Source organism: Polychytrium aggregatum (genome assembly GCF_025602895.1).
Source record: "Polychytrium aggregatum strain JEL109 chromosome Unknown BJ171scaffold_123, whole genome shotgun sequence".
Taxonomy (NCBI): domain Eukaryota; kingdom Fungi; phylum Chytridiomycota; class Chytridiomycetes; order Polychytriales; genus Polychytrium; species Polychytrium aggregatum.
In genome coordinates this window covers 112,413-129,037 of record NW_026516325.1, presented here as the reverse complement: position 1 = coordinate 129,037, position 16,625 = coordinate 112,413, and the positions used below count along the sequence as shown (strand labels likewise).

Here is a 16,625-nt window from a genome sequence, read left to right as displayed (position 1 = left end):
CTGAGGTGGGCATTGAAGTCACCCACCACAATGACCTGGGCGTCGGGGAGGGCGGCCTTGGTGTGGATCGACTGGAGGGCCTCGCGGTAGTCGTCCAGCTTGAGGCTCGGGGACAGGTAGAAGTTGCCGATGTGGATGACGTGTTTGTATGTCACCCACATGGCGTCGCCCTTGTCGCTGACTTCAATGTTGGTGAAGTCGTGCGGGTCGATCCTGGCCGGGTTGTAGAGGATGGCGATGCCTCTACCGGCGCGGCAACGGGGACCAGGGACCTTGACGGCATAGCCACAGAGAGGGCTGCGGGGTTCGAGGTCGGCGAGGGTTTCTTGGACACCGACAAAGTCGATGTCGTTGGTGTCGATGAGGTTCTTGAGTTCAACGTCGTTGACGTTGATGCCACAGACATTGAAGGAAGCGACGGTCAGGGATGTCTGGGCCCTGCCGCCTCCCTGCGAGGGGTGTGGATTCATTGGAGTCGTGCAGCGCTGCTGCTGGCCCGGGGGCCCTCTCCTTCAGAGTCAGTGTCCATGACGGACAGCGGGACTCTGTAGGCGGGGTGAGGCTTGCTGGGCTTTGACGAGGCACCAGCGGCGGGGGCAGCAGCAGCAGCGACAGCAACGACAACGGCAGGGGCAGCGGTAGCGGCAGCGGCAGAGGCAGACGACGAGGCAGCGGCAGCGGCAGAACCAGGGACCTTGGGGACGGCGGTGATGTCCGCCCGCTTGACCTCCTTGCCGGATAGGGCCTTCTTGAGGAGCGAGTCGTACTCGTCGCGGTACTCCTCGGGGATGCGCATCTGGATGCAGCGGCGGACAGGGGCGGTCTTGGCCTTGGCTGCCTGGCGGAGGGACTTTGCCATAAAGTTCTTGATGGCATCGGATCGGGACAGGGCCAGTCCCCAGGGAGTTGGCCGAGATCAACTTCCCTGAGGCCACGGTCATGGAGGTCCTTGTCCGCGACAAATCCAACAAGGCCGACCTTGGTGCCCGTCTGGAGTCGCTGTCGTCCACACATGGCAGGGTCAGGGTCGGACCGGCCTACGACGTCATCCATGGTCTCAAGCACCATGGACTGGCCCTGTCCCGATCCGATGCCATCAGAACTTATGGCAAAGTCCCTCCGCCAGGCAGCCAAGGCCAAGACCGCCCCTGTCCGCCGCTGCATCCAGATGCGCATCCCCGAGAGTACCGCGACGAGTACGACTCGCTCCTCAAGAAGGCCCTATCCGGCAAGGAGGTCAAGCGGGCGGACATCACCGCCGTCCCCAAGGTCCCTGGTTCTGCCGCTGCCGCTGCCTCGTCGTCTGCCTCTGCCGCTGCCGCTACCGCTGCCCCTGCCGTTGTCGTTGCTGTCGCTGCTGCTGCTGCCCCCGCCGCTGGTGCCTCGTCAAAGCCCAGCAAGCCTCACCCCGCCTACAGAGTCCCGCTGTCCGTCATGGACACTGACTCTGAAGGAGAGGCCCCCGGGCCAGGCAGCAGCGCTGCACGACTCCAATGAATCCACACCCCTCGCAGGGAGGCGGCAGGGCCCAGACATCCCTGACCGTCGCTTCCTTCAATGTCTGTGGCATCAACGTCAACGACGTTGAACTCAAGAACCTCATCGACACCAACGACATCGACTTTGTCGGTGTCCAAGAAACCCTCGCCGACCTCGAACCCCGCAGCCCTCTCTGTGGCTATGCCGTCAAGGTCCCTGGTCCCCGTTGCCGCGCCGGTAGAGGCATCGCCATCCTCTACAACCCGGCCAGGATCGACCCGCACGACTTCACCAACATTGAAGTCAGCGACAAGGGCGACGCCATGTGGGTGACATACAAACACGTCATCCACATCGGCAACTTCTACCTGTCCCCGAGCCTCAAGCTGGACGACTACCGCGAGGCCCTCCAGTCGATCCACACCAAGGCCGCCCTCCCCGACGCCCAGGTCATTGTGGTGGGTGACTTCAATGCCCACCTCAGTGCCCTGAGCGGACTGCCCACGCCGCTCCGTGGCAGGGAGAAGATCCTCGAGGACACTGTCTCCCGCGCCGGTCTCCGCGTTGTGCCTCCAGCTGTGATCCCGACCCACACCCGGCAGCGGGGTCCCAGCTGGACAACGATCGACTACATCTTTGTGTCGCATCGCCAGGCCAACAACGACCCGCTGCTGCAGGTCGACACTGCCGGTGCCTTCCGTGGCCAGTCCGACCACTTCCCCATCTGGGCGACTCTGCGGGTACAGCCAAAGTACTACCCAAAGGTCGACCAATGGCAGTGGAAGATCGCCCAGCTCGAGGATCCTGCCGTCCGCGCCCAGTACCTCTTGGCGCTGCTGGACGAGCGCGAACGCGGTCTGCAGCGCATACAGGCTGCACTCCGGCCAATCTCAAGGGGATCGGTCATTCCGATCTCGGAGAGTGCGGCCCAGGACTGCATCGACCGCGCCTGGTCCATCATGATCGCCCTGATCACCACCGCTGCCGACTCCACCATCGGCAAGGCTTCCATCAAGACCGTCTGGAAGGACCCGGCCCTGATCCCCGAGATGCGGCAGCTTCGCGAGAGGCGCCGCGATCTCATCTACCAGCTCAAGTTGCCCGGGCTCTCCCTCCGCGTCGCCGAGGACAAGCGCGCCGAACTCCGCGCTGTCCGCAAACAAGAAAAGAACCTCATCGTCCAGTCCCGCCGAGCAGCCGAGACCCTGGCCATGAACAAGCTGCACTCCCTCAACGCTTCCGAGGTCGCCAAGTCCCTGGCCGCCATGAAGAAGCGCAAGGAGCTCGACGACGCCTTCCACTTTGACAACTCGGACGAGGCCCTCGAGCGACTTGTGGTCCACTACGGCAAGGTCTCCTCGCACTCCCAGGACACCCCCGGTGCCGCCTTTGACCGGACCGTCGGCCCAAGACCCCTGGACACTGTTCCGCGCCTGCTCCCCGAGGATCGATCCATTCCCCGATTGTCGTCGGACGAGGTGGCCGATGCCATCGTCAAGTCCCCCAAGCGCAAGTCTTCCGGCCCGGACAAGATCAAGGCCGAGATGCTGCACCCTGTCGCTCCCGTGGTCGCTCCCTGGCTCCGGGCCATCCTGCTGGCCGCCCTCAAGGCCTCCGTCGTCCCGACCGAGTGGAACACTGTCCTGATCCACCCGGTCTACAAGAACAAGGGTTCGATCCTCGATCCGGCCATGTACCGGCCCATCGGGTTGACCCAGGTCCTCCGCAAGATCGCCGAGCGAGTCCTGCTGCCGTTCCTCACCCGCGAGATCGGCATCATGGACATTGCCCAGGGAGGCTTCCGCCCGGACCGAGGCACCCTCGACCAGGTGTACTCGCTCGACGCTCTTGTCCGCATGAACAAGATCCGCGACGACGAGTACAGCCTGGTCTTCCTCGACATCAAGGCCGCCTACGACACTGTCTGGCGGGAGCGCCTCTGGGACAAGATCGCCGCCCGAGGTGCTGGTCCGGTCGCCGTCGGGGTCCTCAGGGCCATGTTCGACCGCACTCTTGTCCGCGTCGCCAGCAAGGGCCGCACGTCACAGCCTGTGTGGCTGCAGAAGGGTCTCATCCAAGGCTCGGTCCTGAGTCCCCTTCTGTTCAGTGCCCACATTGACGACCTGCCTGGACTGCTCCGAGCCGAGGACGGACTTGTGCTTGCCTCCAGTCGCCACCACCGTCTCCGGGTCAACTCGCTCTGGTTTGCCGACGATGGTGTCCTCATCTGTCCGGCTGGCCGCACCCAGGCCATGCTGGACATCTGTGAGCGTCACAGTGTCGACAATCGCTACCGCTTCTCGCCTCCCAAGTGCGAGGTGCTGTACTCGGCCTGCAACGTCGACCAGCTCCATCCCGCCAAGCTGTACGGCACCGAGCTGCCCAAGGTCCTCCAGTTCCGCTACCTCGGTGTCATGGTCGACATTGACGGATTCCGCCCGGACCTCCAGTTCGACAAGCTCCTCCGCAAGGTCCACATGGTCACCGACACCGTGGTTGGACTTGGCATCACCCTCGGCAAGGTCTCGGCCAAGACCATCACCCAGGTCTACAAGACCTTTGTGCGGCCGACCCTCGAATACGGGATGGCCATGGACATCCCGGACCCGGCTCTGCGCGACCGCCTCGACGACGCCCAGATGACGGCCCTCCGCACCATGTTCCGCGTCGGCCCCGGCACTCCCGTCGGTGCCATGCACCTCAACTGCGGCCTCCCCAAGATGTCCGTCCGTGTCAAGATGCTGGCCCTGCAGAACTGGGCCCGCTGGGACGACCAAGTCTCTGACGGCGACAAGATGCTGTCGATGATCCTGCGCAACAAGATCATTGCGCCCTACCACCCCGACCAGTTCCTCGGCCAAGGAGTCCGAGCCGATCCGCACTGGGCCATGGTGGTCCGCCGACAAGAGGCCGACCACTCCCTCACGGCCACGGAGATCTACCGAGGCAAGACCCGACACCAGCCGCCGCCGCCCGGACCGCCCCGACCCCAGCCCGTCCCGATCAAGACCCTCATCTTCGAGGACCACATGAAGAACGGCTTCGACCGCTCCAAGCAGCTCACCGCCGCCTGCACCCCGTCGACCAAGATGTCGGGACTCTGGGAGGCTCGCGGGTACCAAGGATCCATGGTCATGCTCATGTTCATGGTCCGATGGCGACTCGGTGCTCTCCCAGGCCACTTCAGGTTCGGATACCGCAAGTGCAAGAACCTGGCTCGACACGGATCCGGGATCGACTTGACCAGGACCCACGCACAGCAATGTGTGGATCCGCATCAAGTCCTGGTCCGCAAGGTCGCAGCCCTCAAGACGGCCCACCCGACTTGGGTGGAAAGTGGTATAGCCGGAGTGGGACCAGTGGACAAGCTGCTGGACCTGCTCTCTTTCGATCGCACTCCCCCTCGCACTCGCACCCCTCCCGCACTTGGATCGCTTGCTGCTCATGTACCCGCTCCCCGCACTGCCTTCCGAGCATTCGCACTTGGTGCACACCCAGTACCAGCACCCACTCCCACAACCAGTGTAGTCCCACCCTTGCAGTCTCTCCCTGCACCCTCATCACAGCGTAGTATAGTGCCAGCACTTGTCACTCCACCACCCCGACCTCCCGTCGATCCTGCTATTCCCTTGTGGGAACTGCTTGAAAATGTGTTCACCCGCTTGGTCTCAGACCTTGTGGGCAGCTGAGGCAGCACTAGGCTGCAACAGGAGTAAATAGGCTTGCCTGTGTACTCAACGTGCCGGGGTACCAACCTGTTGGACCTGATGGCTTGTCTTCTTAAATAAAGTTGACTATAGTAACAAAAAAAAAAAAAAAACCGCCGCCTGCACCCCGTCGACCAAGATGTCGGGACTCTGGGAGGCTCGCGGGTACCAAGGATCCATGGTCATGCTCATGTTCATGGTCCGATGGCGACTCGGTGCTCTCCCAGGCCACTTCAGGTTCGGATACCGCAAGTGCAAGAACCTGGCTCGACACGGATCCGGGATCGACTTGACCAGGACCCACGCACAGCAATGTGTGGATCCGCATCAAGTCCTGGTCCGCAAGGTCGCAGCCCTCAAGACGGCCCACCCGACTTGGGTGGAAAGTGGTATAGCCGGAGTGGGACCAGTGGACAAGCTGCTGGACCTGCTCTCTTTCGATCGCACTCCCCCTCGCACTCGCACCCCTCCCGCACTTGGATCGCTTGCTGCTCATGTACCCGCTCCCCGCACTGCCTTCCGAGCATTCGCACTTGGTGCACACCCAGTACCAGCACCCACTCCCACAACCAGTGTAGTCCCACCCTTGCAGTCTCTCCCTGCACCCTCATCACAGCGTAGTATAGTGCCAGCACTTGTCACTCCACCACCCCGACCTCCCGTCGATCCTGCTATTCCCTTGTGGGAACTGCTTGAAAATGTGTTCACCCGCTTGGTCTCAGACCTTGTGGGCAGCTGAGGCAGCACTAGGCTGCAACAGGAGTAAATAGGCTTGCCTGTGTACTCAACGTGCCGGGGGTACCAACCTGTTGGACCTGATGGCTTGTCTTCTTAAATAAAGTTGACTATAGTAACAAAAAAAAAACGACGAGTACAGCCTGGTCTTCCTCGACATCAAGGCCGCCTACGACACTGTCTGGCGGGAGCGCCTCTGGGACAAGATCGCCGCCCGAGGTGCTGGTCCGGTCGCCGTCGGGGTCCTCAGGGCCATGTTCGACCGCACTCTTGTCCGCGTCGCCAGCAAGGGCCGCACGTCAGCAGCCTGTGTGGCTGCAGAAGGGTCTCATCCAAGGCTCGGTCCTGAGTCCCCTTCTGTTCAGTGCCCACATTGACGACCTGCCTGGACTGCTCCGAGCCGAGGACGGACTTGTGCTTGCCTCCGAGTCGCCACCACCGTCTCCGGGTCAACTCGCTCTGGTTTGCCGATGACTGGTGTCCTCATCTGTCCGGCTGGCCGCACCCAGGCCATGCTGGACATCTGTGAGCGTCACAGTGTCGACAATCGCTACCGCTTCTCGCCATCCCAAGTGCGAGGTGCTTGTACTCGGCCTGCAACGTCGACCAGCTCCATCCCGCCAAGCTGTACGGCACCGAGCTGCCCAAGGTCCTCCAGTTCCGCTACCTCGGTGTCATGGTCGACATTGACGGATTCCGCCCGGACCTCCAGTTCGACAAGCTTCCTCCGCAAGGTCCACATGGTCACCGACACCGTGGTTGGACTCGGCATCACCCTCGGCAAGGTCTCGGCCAAGACCATCACCCAGGTCTACAAGACCTTTGTGCGGCCGACCCTCGAATACGGGATGGCCATGGACATCCCGGACCCGGCTCTGCGCGACCGCCTCGACGACGCCCAGATGACGGCCCTCCGCACCATGTTCCGCGTCGGCCCCGGCACTCCCGTCGGTGCCATGCACCTCAACTGCGGCCTCCCCAAGATGTCCGTCCGTGTCAAGATGCTGGCCCTGCAGAACTGGGCCCGCTGGGACGATCAAGTCTCTGACGGCGACAAGATGCTGTCGATGATCCTGCGCAACAAGATCATTGCGCCGTACCACCCCGACCAGTTCCTCGGCCAAGGAGTCCGAGCCGATCCGCACTGGGCCATGGTGGTCCGCCGACAAGAGGCCGACCACTCCCTCACGGCCACGGAGATCTACCGAGGCAAGACCCGACACCAGCCGCCGCCGCCCGGACCGCCCCGACCCCAACCCGTCCCGATCAAGACCCTCATCTTCGAGGACCACATGAAGAACGGCTTCGACCGCTCCAAGCAACTCACCGCCGCCTGCACCCCGTCGACCAAGATGTCGGGACTCTGGGAGGCTCGCGGGTACCAAGGATCCATGGTCATGCTCATGTTCATGGTCCGATGGCGACTCGGTGCTCTCCCAGGCCACTTCAGGTTTGGATACCGCAAGTGCAAGAACCTGGCTCGACACGGATCCGGGATCGACTTGACCAGGACCCACGCGCAGCAGTGTGTGGATCCGCATCAAGTCCTGGTCCGCAAGGTCGCAGCCCTCAAGACGGCCCACCCGACTTGGGTGGAAAGTGGTATAGCCGGAGTGGGACCAGTGGACAAGCTGCTGGACCTGCTCAGTTTCGATCGCACCCCCCCTCGCACTCGCACCCCTCCCGCACTTGGATCGCTTGCTGCTCATGTACCCGCTCCCCGCACTGCCTTCCGAGCATTCGCCTTTGGTGCACACCCCGCACCAGCACCCACTCCCACACCCAGTGTAGTCACGCCCTTGCAGTCTCTCCCTGCACCCTCATCACAGCGTAGTATAGTGTCAGCACTTGTCATTCCTCCACCCCGACCTCCCCTCGATCCTGCTGTTCCCTTGTGGGAACTGCTTGAAAATGTGTTCACCCGCTTGGTCTCAGACCTTGTGGGCAGCTGAGGCAGCACTAGGCTGCAACAGGAGTAAATAGGCTTGCCTGTGTACTCAACGTGCCGGGGTACCAACCTGTTGGACCTGATGGCTTGTCTTCTTGAATAAAGTTGACTATAGTAACAAAAAAAAAAAAAACCTCTGTCCCTTGGCGCATCATGGCCTTACCAGGTAGCTTTCCGTATTTTTCAGCGGAGCTCTTCTCCAGCAGCTTGACGCCAGAAACATGCATGATCAGCGAGTACTCAAAGTACGGCGAGATGATCGAGAGCCATTGCCAGGGGCTGACAAAGCCTCCTGAACAGAGCAAGAACATGCCACCCCAGAGGGTGATTTCGCCAAAGTAGTTCGGGTCTGGCCAGGAGAAATAGATGCAGTCAGCCGTGGTCGACTTTCCAGCAGATCGATTGTGCATCCCCAGAATGGCGGACTGCAGCGTCCCAGGGCAACATCTGTTGGCCAAAACCGATCTCGCCCGCCTGGGGAGGTTGCTGCAACTCACAGCGCGAGTAGCGGAAGAGGCCAGTGCTCATAAACTTGTGCGGATGCTTGTTCTTGAAGGCGAACTTCTGGGCATCGGCGACGGCTTCGATGAGGAAACCAGTAGCCCAAAGCCCAGCACCGACATAGTCGGTGATCTGCAGCGGACGCTGCGAAGCGCCAGGGTTCGCCAGTAGGATATAGACAGGCAGGGCGGTGATGTAGACCCAGACACCCTGGAGGACCCAAGTGAGCGCAAAGCGCTTGGTGTTGTGCTTGATCTTATCGAAGCGCTGCAAGAAAAGATAGCCGAATCGATCAGACGGCTGTGGCATGCATCTGAGGGCCGAGATGGCGGCAATCGGGTCTGCATCGCAAAAACAGCTTCCTCGAACACGGCAACAGCCTTGGAAATGGGGCTGTGGCAGAATCAGGCCCATGTGGTGCTCAGTGTCGCATACCTTGTCGGACTTGAAGAATACCCGGACGAACAGGAACGAGCCCAGACGAAAGGCCCACAGGGTCGTCATGGCAGCAGCCAAAACCTGCCGCCTGGACAGAACGTCGCCCTCGGGCCTAAACAGGACAGAGGCCGCCACGGCCGAGACATACGAGACGGCGCCTGCGAGATCAAACAGCTTCTCTGTCCTGAGCGGAGCCGAGATCGAGAATCCAAGGGCCTGGATGCCATAGTCGATCAGCAGAACCGAGGTGAGGGAAGAGGCGTAAGGGCTCAGCAACGAAATGAGGGGGGCCATGTTGGATACTGGCAAGACGAGGCCGAGTCGGTGCAGAAGCAGAAGCACGAGCAGAAGCACGAGCAGAAGCAGAAGCAGAAGCAGAAGCAGAAGCAGATGAGGATGACGAGCAGGGTAGACTCGAGCGGTCCTGCTGGCATGAACGAGCGGTGCGAGAAACCAAGCTCGATATCGAGCCGGGGTGTGGCGTGCCATTTCGCCGCCATTCACCCGCAGAGGCGGCAAAACTGATATTATCCCCGCTCAGCCCAAGGCCAAAATCGCAACTGGCACAGATTTTGAAATTGGCTGCCTCTGCTGGGCTCCGAATACACACGGTCGCCTTTGGGAATACTGTGCTGGACAAATCGATGAGCACCCCTTCTGTCCATCACTCCACTGGAATCGCGCAACGAAGCAAGGGTGCTCGGTTAAATCGAGTTTATCTCGGCGAAAGAATGGATAAGCATGAACACGAGCAAATCAAGGTGAGAGGAATAGAGCGGGACGGGAATGCGTAACTACGAGGGAGGGAGAGAGGGAGGGAAAATCATCCAGTATCAAAGTAAAAGTAACGCCAGGAACAAGTGAGAGAAGAGAAGAGAAGAGAAGAGAAGAGAAGAGAAGAGAAACAAAGAAAGATAAAAAACCAACAGAGCATAATATCAAACAAGCGCAAATCGTTTCCCCAAACCAAGGAGAGCCTGCGGCTGCCAATCAACAGTCAACCGAAAGCACCAAACAACAGAAAGAGTCACACGCTACTGCTCAACTCTTCATCGTCCATGTGCCGCAAGGCACCCGAGATATGGAGGCACACTGCTGGTGTCGATGCAAGCGATCAGGGCACACGGCAGGTCGATATTCGAAGGGGCCCACGACAGAACGGCGTGCATAGGCAAGAGCGGATGCATTCCGGCCAGGGAAAGTGGTTAAGAGTGGTGGGTCCGATTGGGGAGGGGGAAAGGTCAACCTTGAAATGTACAGCACAGCCGGAGCCTCCTGAGCGAAACTTGTTCCTCCATTCTGCCTTTCGCCTTGTCCCAATGCAGCCAGATTAAGGTGTCTCGACAGTGCCGGTGCGTCCAGTCTATGTCTTTACAAGAAGTAGTCGGGCGTTCGTCGGGTAACGTGGGGCTCTCCGCGTCTGGGGGCAGGGTCGAATTGGAGGCTGGTGGTGTGCAAGGTTCAGGGTCCAGGTGAGAGATGCGCCAATGTGAGGCCACAGGGACGCAATTTGCCAATAAGGAGATCCGCCGCGAGGTAAAGACAGTCATTGAGCAGGGATAAAAGCGAGGCAGTGAGCTATGGCACGTTCCGAGAGAGATCTGCTGCAGTCCAGGTCATGCCGTCCAGGCTATGCAGGCCCAATATACACGATCCTTACAATGTGTATTTCAGGTGCTCGTCGATCTCCATGATGGCAGCTTGGTTTCCGCAACGGTAGCAGTAGTTGGGGGCACTGAAGATGGTGACGACGTTTCGCTCCTGCGACCAGTTGTATCCCTGAAAGAAATACAGATGTCGTTGTGGCTATCAGAGAGTGGCCTCCCAAACACCGACAGGTTGACGCAATAGCCCAATCCAGCACACGAGCGCAAACAGGGGATGCATAATGGGCCTTACCTCCATGACAAGTTGATGCGCACGTGAGATCAGGGTCAGACCGTTGTTATGGTTGAAGGCCTCGGCAATGTCCTGTCCAAAGGTATATCCAGCGCCACGAGGAGAAATGCCCCAACCGCAGCGGTCGTCGGGGTCGGACCTGGAGGCAGATGAAAGGGTGAGGAGTGGCCAATGTCAGATCGGGTCCTTGACGACGCGGGCCAGATGCGGGAGCTTGAGCGGGGACGAGCGTGGCAGATCCGGTCGATCAAAAGGCCACCACCTCCGTTTGCCTTAACGCCGAGACGTACCACAGAAGATCGCACATGGGACCCTCGTGCGGGACTTCTTGGATTCGGTCGAGAGAGCGGATGTGGTCCAGGGTGTCGATCGAGGGCGACAGACCGCCGTGCAGACAGAAGATCTAGCGTGCAGGCCCGATCAGATCCAGTTAACATCCAGAGAAATAAATCGCCACGCTACAAAAGCCGAGAGTCTGTGCGCACTGATACACAGTGCGATATTGTTATCCGAGTAGCGATGCTTGACACTGGCACATGCCAGTAGACCACATCGGCACTATAGATCCTCTCTCCGCGCACCAGATCAGGCACCAACGATGCAAGATTGTGCGAAACGGCCGCGTCTCCCGCACGGCTTGTCCAGTGGAAGTCGTCCAGCGCGAGTCGGTCACGAACAACTCGCCCTACGAACCTGATCCTCAATGAGAGCAGTCAAGGGCAGATAGTCAAAGAGGTCGGTGAAGTATTTCCAGACGTTGGCGTTGCCGTACTTGCGCAGGCACTCGTCGTAGAAGCCGTAGACCTGGGTGATCTGGCGAGACTCGTGGTTGCCACGCAGGATGGTGACTCGGTTTCTGTAGCGGACCTTGAGAGCCACCAGCAGGGTGACGGTCTCCACCGAGTAGTAGCCACGGTCGACGTAGTCGCCCATGAACAAGTAGTTGGTATCGGGGCAGTTGCCGCCGATCTTGAAGAGTTCCATGAGGTCGTGGAACTGGCCGTGAATATCGCCACAGACAGTGACGGGGCAACGGACGGGCTGGACGTTCGACTCCTCCATGAGGACCTCGCGCGCCTAGGGACAGACGTTGCTGGATTAGTGGGCTGCGGGCAGGATCGGTGTGGATTGGGATGGCTCTGCCAGGATTTGTGGGCTTGTCTCAGCAAATCGACCAGGGGGGGGGCTGGCACATTGCCTGGGCCGACACGACCCCCGCCATCCCAGCCATCCGCAAGTTTGGAAGAGAGACGTTGGCAAGCAACAAAAGACTGGATAAAAACAGACGAAGGCAGAGAGACGGGAAGAGTGTGGCGAGGCCGATCCACCTTATCGCAGAGCTTCTTGACATCAGCCTCAGAGAGTTGCTTGCAGTTCATCAGGGTGTTGACCCAGACATCAACTTCGGGGTAGTGCTCCATTGCCGACGACGCCATGACTGATAGGGTGAACGAAAGAGCGTCTGCAGACGGGAATGCGCGGCAGCACAGCGCAGACAATGCGGGAAGACAGAAGAAGCCACAGGCTCGTTAGCTGTTGGCGTGCCATCCACCACTCCAAACGCAGATATCGGCGAGCGCGAAAACCAGCAACCAACAAGAAAGGGTGGACCGAGGACAGCATTGGTGATGATGCAGAGTGCAGCTGGCGGAGCACCGTGCGTCGAGCGGGCCGGGATAAACAATAACAGCGAGAGCGTCCAGGAGGGAGGCGGACGCGCATTTCGCCAGCAGATGCATCACCGATTCCCCCCCCCCAGCATTTGCGCGTGTGCGGCCGCAGGAGCCGTCGGGAACGTCAGGACCAAACGGCGGCACACCACCCTCTCAGAAATAGAACAGCGACCCTTCCCAAGACGCACAATAATGTCCTCTGGACGGCTGAGGGATGCGAAGGCGGGCGGATGTCCAGCGCAGATATACCTGATAGGGATCGGGATGATGGAGCAGGGGGGGAAATCGGCGGTGAGCTCGAAAAAGAAAACCCTCGAAGGCGGGCGACTGCAGCCGGATCGAGTGCGGCGGTGGCGCGGATCGAGCCGCGTGTGCGACGGCGCGGCCAGAAAAGGCAGGCGGCTGACAATGAAATTCATTCGTGGAGCGAGAGCAGGAGAGAGCGAGGGCGAGAGCGAGAGAGAGAGCGAGGGCGAGAGCGAGATGGACGAATCGCCCGTGGGAAAGCAGACAATGCAGGGCAGTCAATCCAAGGCAAAAGTGCTGTGTTGTTCACCACAACAGCGCATCGCACCGATCGAACCATTCCGGATGCACGCCGTCGGCACAACCGACCCTGTGATCCGGTCCCACGGCCGAGCGGTCGTGTGCCCGGCCGGCATTGCAGGGCTCATTACGGGGTGACATGAGCACCGCGGGCCCACCAGCCGCCAGCAGCTGTCGACCGGGTCATCTGCCTGGTCCGGTGCGATCCGGTGCGATCCGGTGCGATCCGGTGCGATCTGGTGTCGATCCCGGCCGATTCGGACATTCAATTCGCGCTCTCAGTTCACAAATCCCACAGGCAATGTCGACCGACAATGCCCACAAGCAAACTAGATTCGAAAAGCACACCGAGCCATGCGGATGATTCTTGGACCGTCCTCCAAGCGGCCTGTCCCCACCCGCCCTGACCTCTCCATCGCACCCGCTCTGGCACGACAATCTGCCACACACCCCGCCTTCCATCTGCTCCATCGCAGGCCTGCAACCCTCCATGTGCACCACGCCCGCCCCGCCAGCGCTCGCGTGACATTCATCTGGCCTGGCTCGGCTGATCCCCTTTGATCGTGATGCCTTTCCCTTTTTTCTTTCGCGCGTCTGCGTCCGGCCTTGCTCTTCTGTGCGTTCTTCTGCGTTCTTTGAATTCCTTGCATTGTATCGCATGGAGCTCCATTGCCCTGCCTTCCGTCGCTTGCGTGGCCCTGCCTTGCCGCGGCAGACACAACCTCAGAGGCACCACTCTGCTGTGCAGCACTGGCCTTGTGCGGGGATCCAACGAGCCAGCCGCCTGCCCCTGCTTGCCCCCAACGCCGCCGCCGACGTCGGTCTCACGTTTTTGTGGTCACGAGCGCCCTTGGACAACCGGCGTGGGCCTGTGTTCTGTCCCCAACAAGAGGGCCGTGGGTGGGGTTTCTGTCACCCGACCCGTGCGTGAGCGCGCCAGGGAAGACCGAATGCCCGACCTGTCGCTTGTTGCTGCCCAGCGCTTGTTCCCGCTGGCGCTTGTTCCGGATGCCAAGTGTTCTGTGCGTTTGCTTCTGTTCTGCAAGTTGTCTTCTATGTATTCTATGCGTTCTATGTGTTCTGCGTGTTCTGTTTATCAACATCCTGCATCTTCCATGGTCTCTGTCGTCTCCCTCCTGCCAGCAGCACATGCCTGATCCTCCTGCCTCAACATCCTAGTCCTCTCTCTCGCTCCCACCAACCGACGGCCCCCCAACACATGCTCCCACAGCACACCCCCCAGCAGCAACACCCCGGCAGCAGCACACCCGCGTTCCATCATGCGTTCGTCTCGCCTTCCCCGAGCCCCGCGCCTCTCGGTGTCCATGGAGCCTGGCTGCGCGGCATGCCTTTTCTTGTGGCCGTCACACGGCAGCGCTCTTGCACCCCTCGCCTGACCTTGCCTGTTCCACCATCGGTGCTTCTTGTTCTGCCCAGCATCGAGACCGGCGCACGGGGCCATCGCCAGCCGCCCTCCGTTGGATCGGGGCGGCGTCAAGCTGTATAAATAGCCCAACGCCGCTGCCATCCTGCTCCGTCGCCAGCCCAGGATCGCGGAAACGACCGCCCGTGCCCGCACCTCTCCTGTCGCCCTCGTCCTGCTGTCCTCTTCTTCGTTTCCTGCCTCGCGCCTGCCTCTTCGCTGCCACCGCCTCTGTCTCTGCCTCAGCCCTGCCGACCATGAAGCACTTCAAAGCCCTCCTGGTCCTGTCGCTCCTGCTGGCCTGCCTCACCAGCTTCTCGCTGGCCGCCCCCCTCGCCGCCGCCCTGTCGTGCCCCAACTGGGCCGTCGGTGCCACCTATAACATCGGTGACTGCGTTACTTATGGCGGGAACACCTGGATCTGTGCCATCCCGCACACTGCCATCGCTCCGTGGGCTCCCATCGCCGGCAACGCTCTCTGGACCCTGAACGGCCCTGCCACCAGCGTCGCCACCGCCACCACCACCACGACTACTACTACCACGACTACCCCTGCCCGCACCACCACCACCACCACCACTACCCCTGCTCGTACCACTACTACTACCACCAAGACTACCACCACCAAGCCCACCACTACCACCACCAAGCCCACCACTACCACCACCACTACTACTACTAAGCCTACCACCACTACTACCACCACCACCACCAAGACTACCACTACCACCACTACCACCAGCACCACCATCCCCACTGGCCTGCCCACTTGCGGCCAAGGTTGGGTCGAGATCTGGACCTACCCCGGCGACTCTCTCGTCAGCTACCTCAACATCAACTACATCAACAAGTACTACGCCAATGCCGGTGACTGGCCCAACAACTCCACCAACTGGGTCTCCCAGGGCCCTTGCAACCCCAACGGCATGCCCAGCGGTCCCCCCATCGATGGTATTCCCACCCTGGCCGAGGCTCAGCAATACGCTGCCTCGCTGACCAACTCGACCTACTTCCAGCAAGTCAAGGCCTCGATCGCCACCCGCGACAACTCCATCGTCAGCGCCGTCGCTCCCCTGAACCCCAGCAACCCTTCCAACGTCAAGCGTGTCGAACAGTACCTTCCCCTGAGCAAGTGGCAGTACTACTTTTCGGTCGCCGATCCCCTGTACACCTACACCGGCTTCCTCCAGGCCGTCGCCAAGTTCAGCGGCTTCTGCGGTGACTATACCGACGGCCGCGATGCCGATGCCCTCTGCAAGCGCTCGCTCGCCACCATGTTTGCCCACTTTGACCAGGAGACCGGCGGCCACAGTGTCGAGCAGTACGGCATCCCCGAGTGGCTCCAGGGCCTCGTTGCCGTTCGGGAGAATGGCTGCCCTGGCGGCGCCAGCTGCGGCTACAACAACGACTGTGTCGGCAACCCCTTCTGGAACAACGTCTGGACCTGTGGCAAGGACTCCTCTGGCAACTGGCTGCAGTACTTTGGCCGCGGTGCCAAGCAGCTCAGCTACTACTACAACTATGCCGCCTTCAGCGAAGTCCTCTATGGCGATGCCAACCTCCTGCTCGACAGCCCTGACAATGTCGCCACCACCTGGCTCAACCTGGCCTCGGCCGTGTTCTTCTTTGTCTACCCGCAGCCGCCCAAGCCCTCGATGCTGTTTGTCATTGACGGTACCTGGGTGCCCAACGCCGATGACATCTCGCGCGGCCTCGGCAACAACTTCCCCACCACCATCCAGATCATCAACAGCGAGTGCCAGGACTCGCCCACCAAGGCCGCCGCCCAGAACCGCATCAACTACTACCGCAACTTTACCGCCGATCTCAGCATCGACATCAGCCACGACAACATGGCCTGCGCCGGCATGGGTCTGTTCAGTTCCGCCAGCTCCGCTGCCATCTACATCTACTGGGACCAGTCCTCGACTCCCTACGAGTGTGAGCTGGTCAACTACCAGACCCCTTTCAACGGCCTGATCGATGGCCAGTACGTTGCTTGCGTCGAGCACTTCTGGGACGTCACGCTGAAGTAAATGCTCTCCATCCAGAGAAGACATGGCACGGTCCCTGCTTCTTTGCCCCTCCCCTATGAATGTGTGTCCGTCATGAATGTGTATGCATATATATGTGCGCCCCTATGAATGTATGTCCATATGAATGTGTATCTCGGCGAATGTGTGTGCCTATGCGCCCTCCCTCTAATGAATAACCGAAATTGGCTGTCTTGCCCTCCAACAAAGCCTCATTTTCCAGCCTGTTTCTGCGTCTGAATT

At 60.4% G+C, this 16,625-nt stretch overlaps 3 protein-coding genes across 3 annotated transcripts; 1 reads left to right on the top strand and 2 right to left on the bottom strand.

The window, feature by feature from the left end:
• Positions 1-8,032: 8,032 nt before the first annotated feature.
• Positions 8,033-9,232, bottom strand: BJ171DRAFT_539672 (uncharacterized protein). Its single transcript, XM_053112931.1, has 2 exons — positions 8,806-9,232; positions 8,033-8,637 (listed from the first exon to the last, which is right to left on the bottom strand). Exons 1-2 carry the CDS (start codon positions 9,100-9,102, stop codon positions 8,242-8,244), a joined length of 693 nt encoding a protein of 230 aa, XP_052961799.1. The 5' UTR covers positions 9,103-9,232; the 3' UTR covers positions 8,033-8,241.
• A 456-nt stretch (positions 9,233-9,688) lies between these two features.
• BJ171DRAFT_539670 (protein phosphatase 2A) lies at positions 9,689-12,169 on the bottom strand. Its single transcript, XM_053112930.1, has 6 exons — positions 12,036-12,169; positions 11,401-11,784; positions 10,998-11,110; positions 10,708-10,846; positions 10,469-10,587; positions 9,689-10,252 (listed from the first exon to the last, which is right to left on the bottom strand). Exons 1-6 carry the CDS (start codon positions 12,141-12,143, stop codon positions 10,180-10,182), a joined length of 936 nt encoding a protein of 311 aa, XP_052961798.1. The 5' UTR covers positions 12,144-12,169; the 3' UTR covers positions 9,689-10,179.
• Positions 12,170-14,606: 2,437 nt separating this feature from the next.
• On the top strand, positions 14,607-16,616 carry BJ171DRAFT_574238 (lysozyme-like domain-containing protein; the record flags this gene model as incomplete). The annotated part of the gene is made up of 2 exons (XM_053113715.1): positions 14,607-14,855; positions 15,141-16,616. 2 exons carry the CDS (start codon positions 14,607-14,609, stop codon positions 16,383-16,385), a joined length of 1,494 nt encoding a protein of 497 aa, XP_052961797.1. The 3' UTR covers positions 16,386-16,616.
• Positions 16,617-16,625: the final 9 nt, after the last annotated feature.

Excerpts from the sequence above, each read along its gene's own strand:
- BJ171DRAFT_539672 (XM_053112931.1), bottom strand. The coding sequence starts at position 9,102 with ATGGCCCCCCTCATTTCGTTGCTGAGCCCTTACGCCTCTTCCCTCACC. Across the intron at positions 8,638-8,805 it reads TATTCTTCAAGTCCGACAAG|CGCTTCGATAAGATCAAGCA; the intron begins GTATGCGACACT and ends CTTTTCTTGCAG.
- BJ171DRAFT_539670 (XM_053112930.1), bottom strand. The coding sequence starts at position 12,143 with ATGGCGTCGTCGGCAATGGAGCACTACCCCGAAGTTGATGTCTGGGTC. Across the intron at positions 11,111-11,400 it reads CTGCTCTCATTGAGGATCAG|ATCTTCTGTCTGCACGGCGG; the intron begins GTTCGTAGGGCG and ends CCTGCACGCTAG. Across the intron at positions 10,588-10,707 it reads CGCATCAACTTGTCATGGAG|GGATACAACTGGTCGCAGGA; the intron begins GTAAGGCCCATT and ends TATTTCTTTCAG.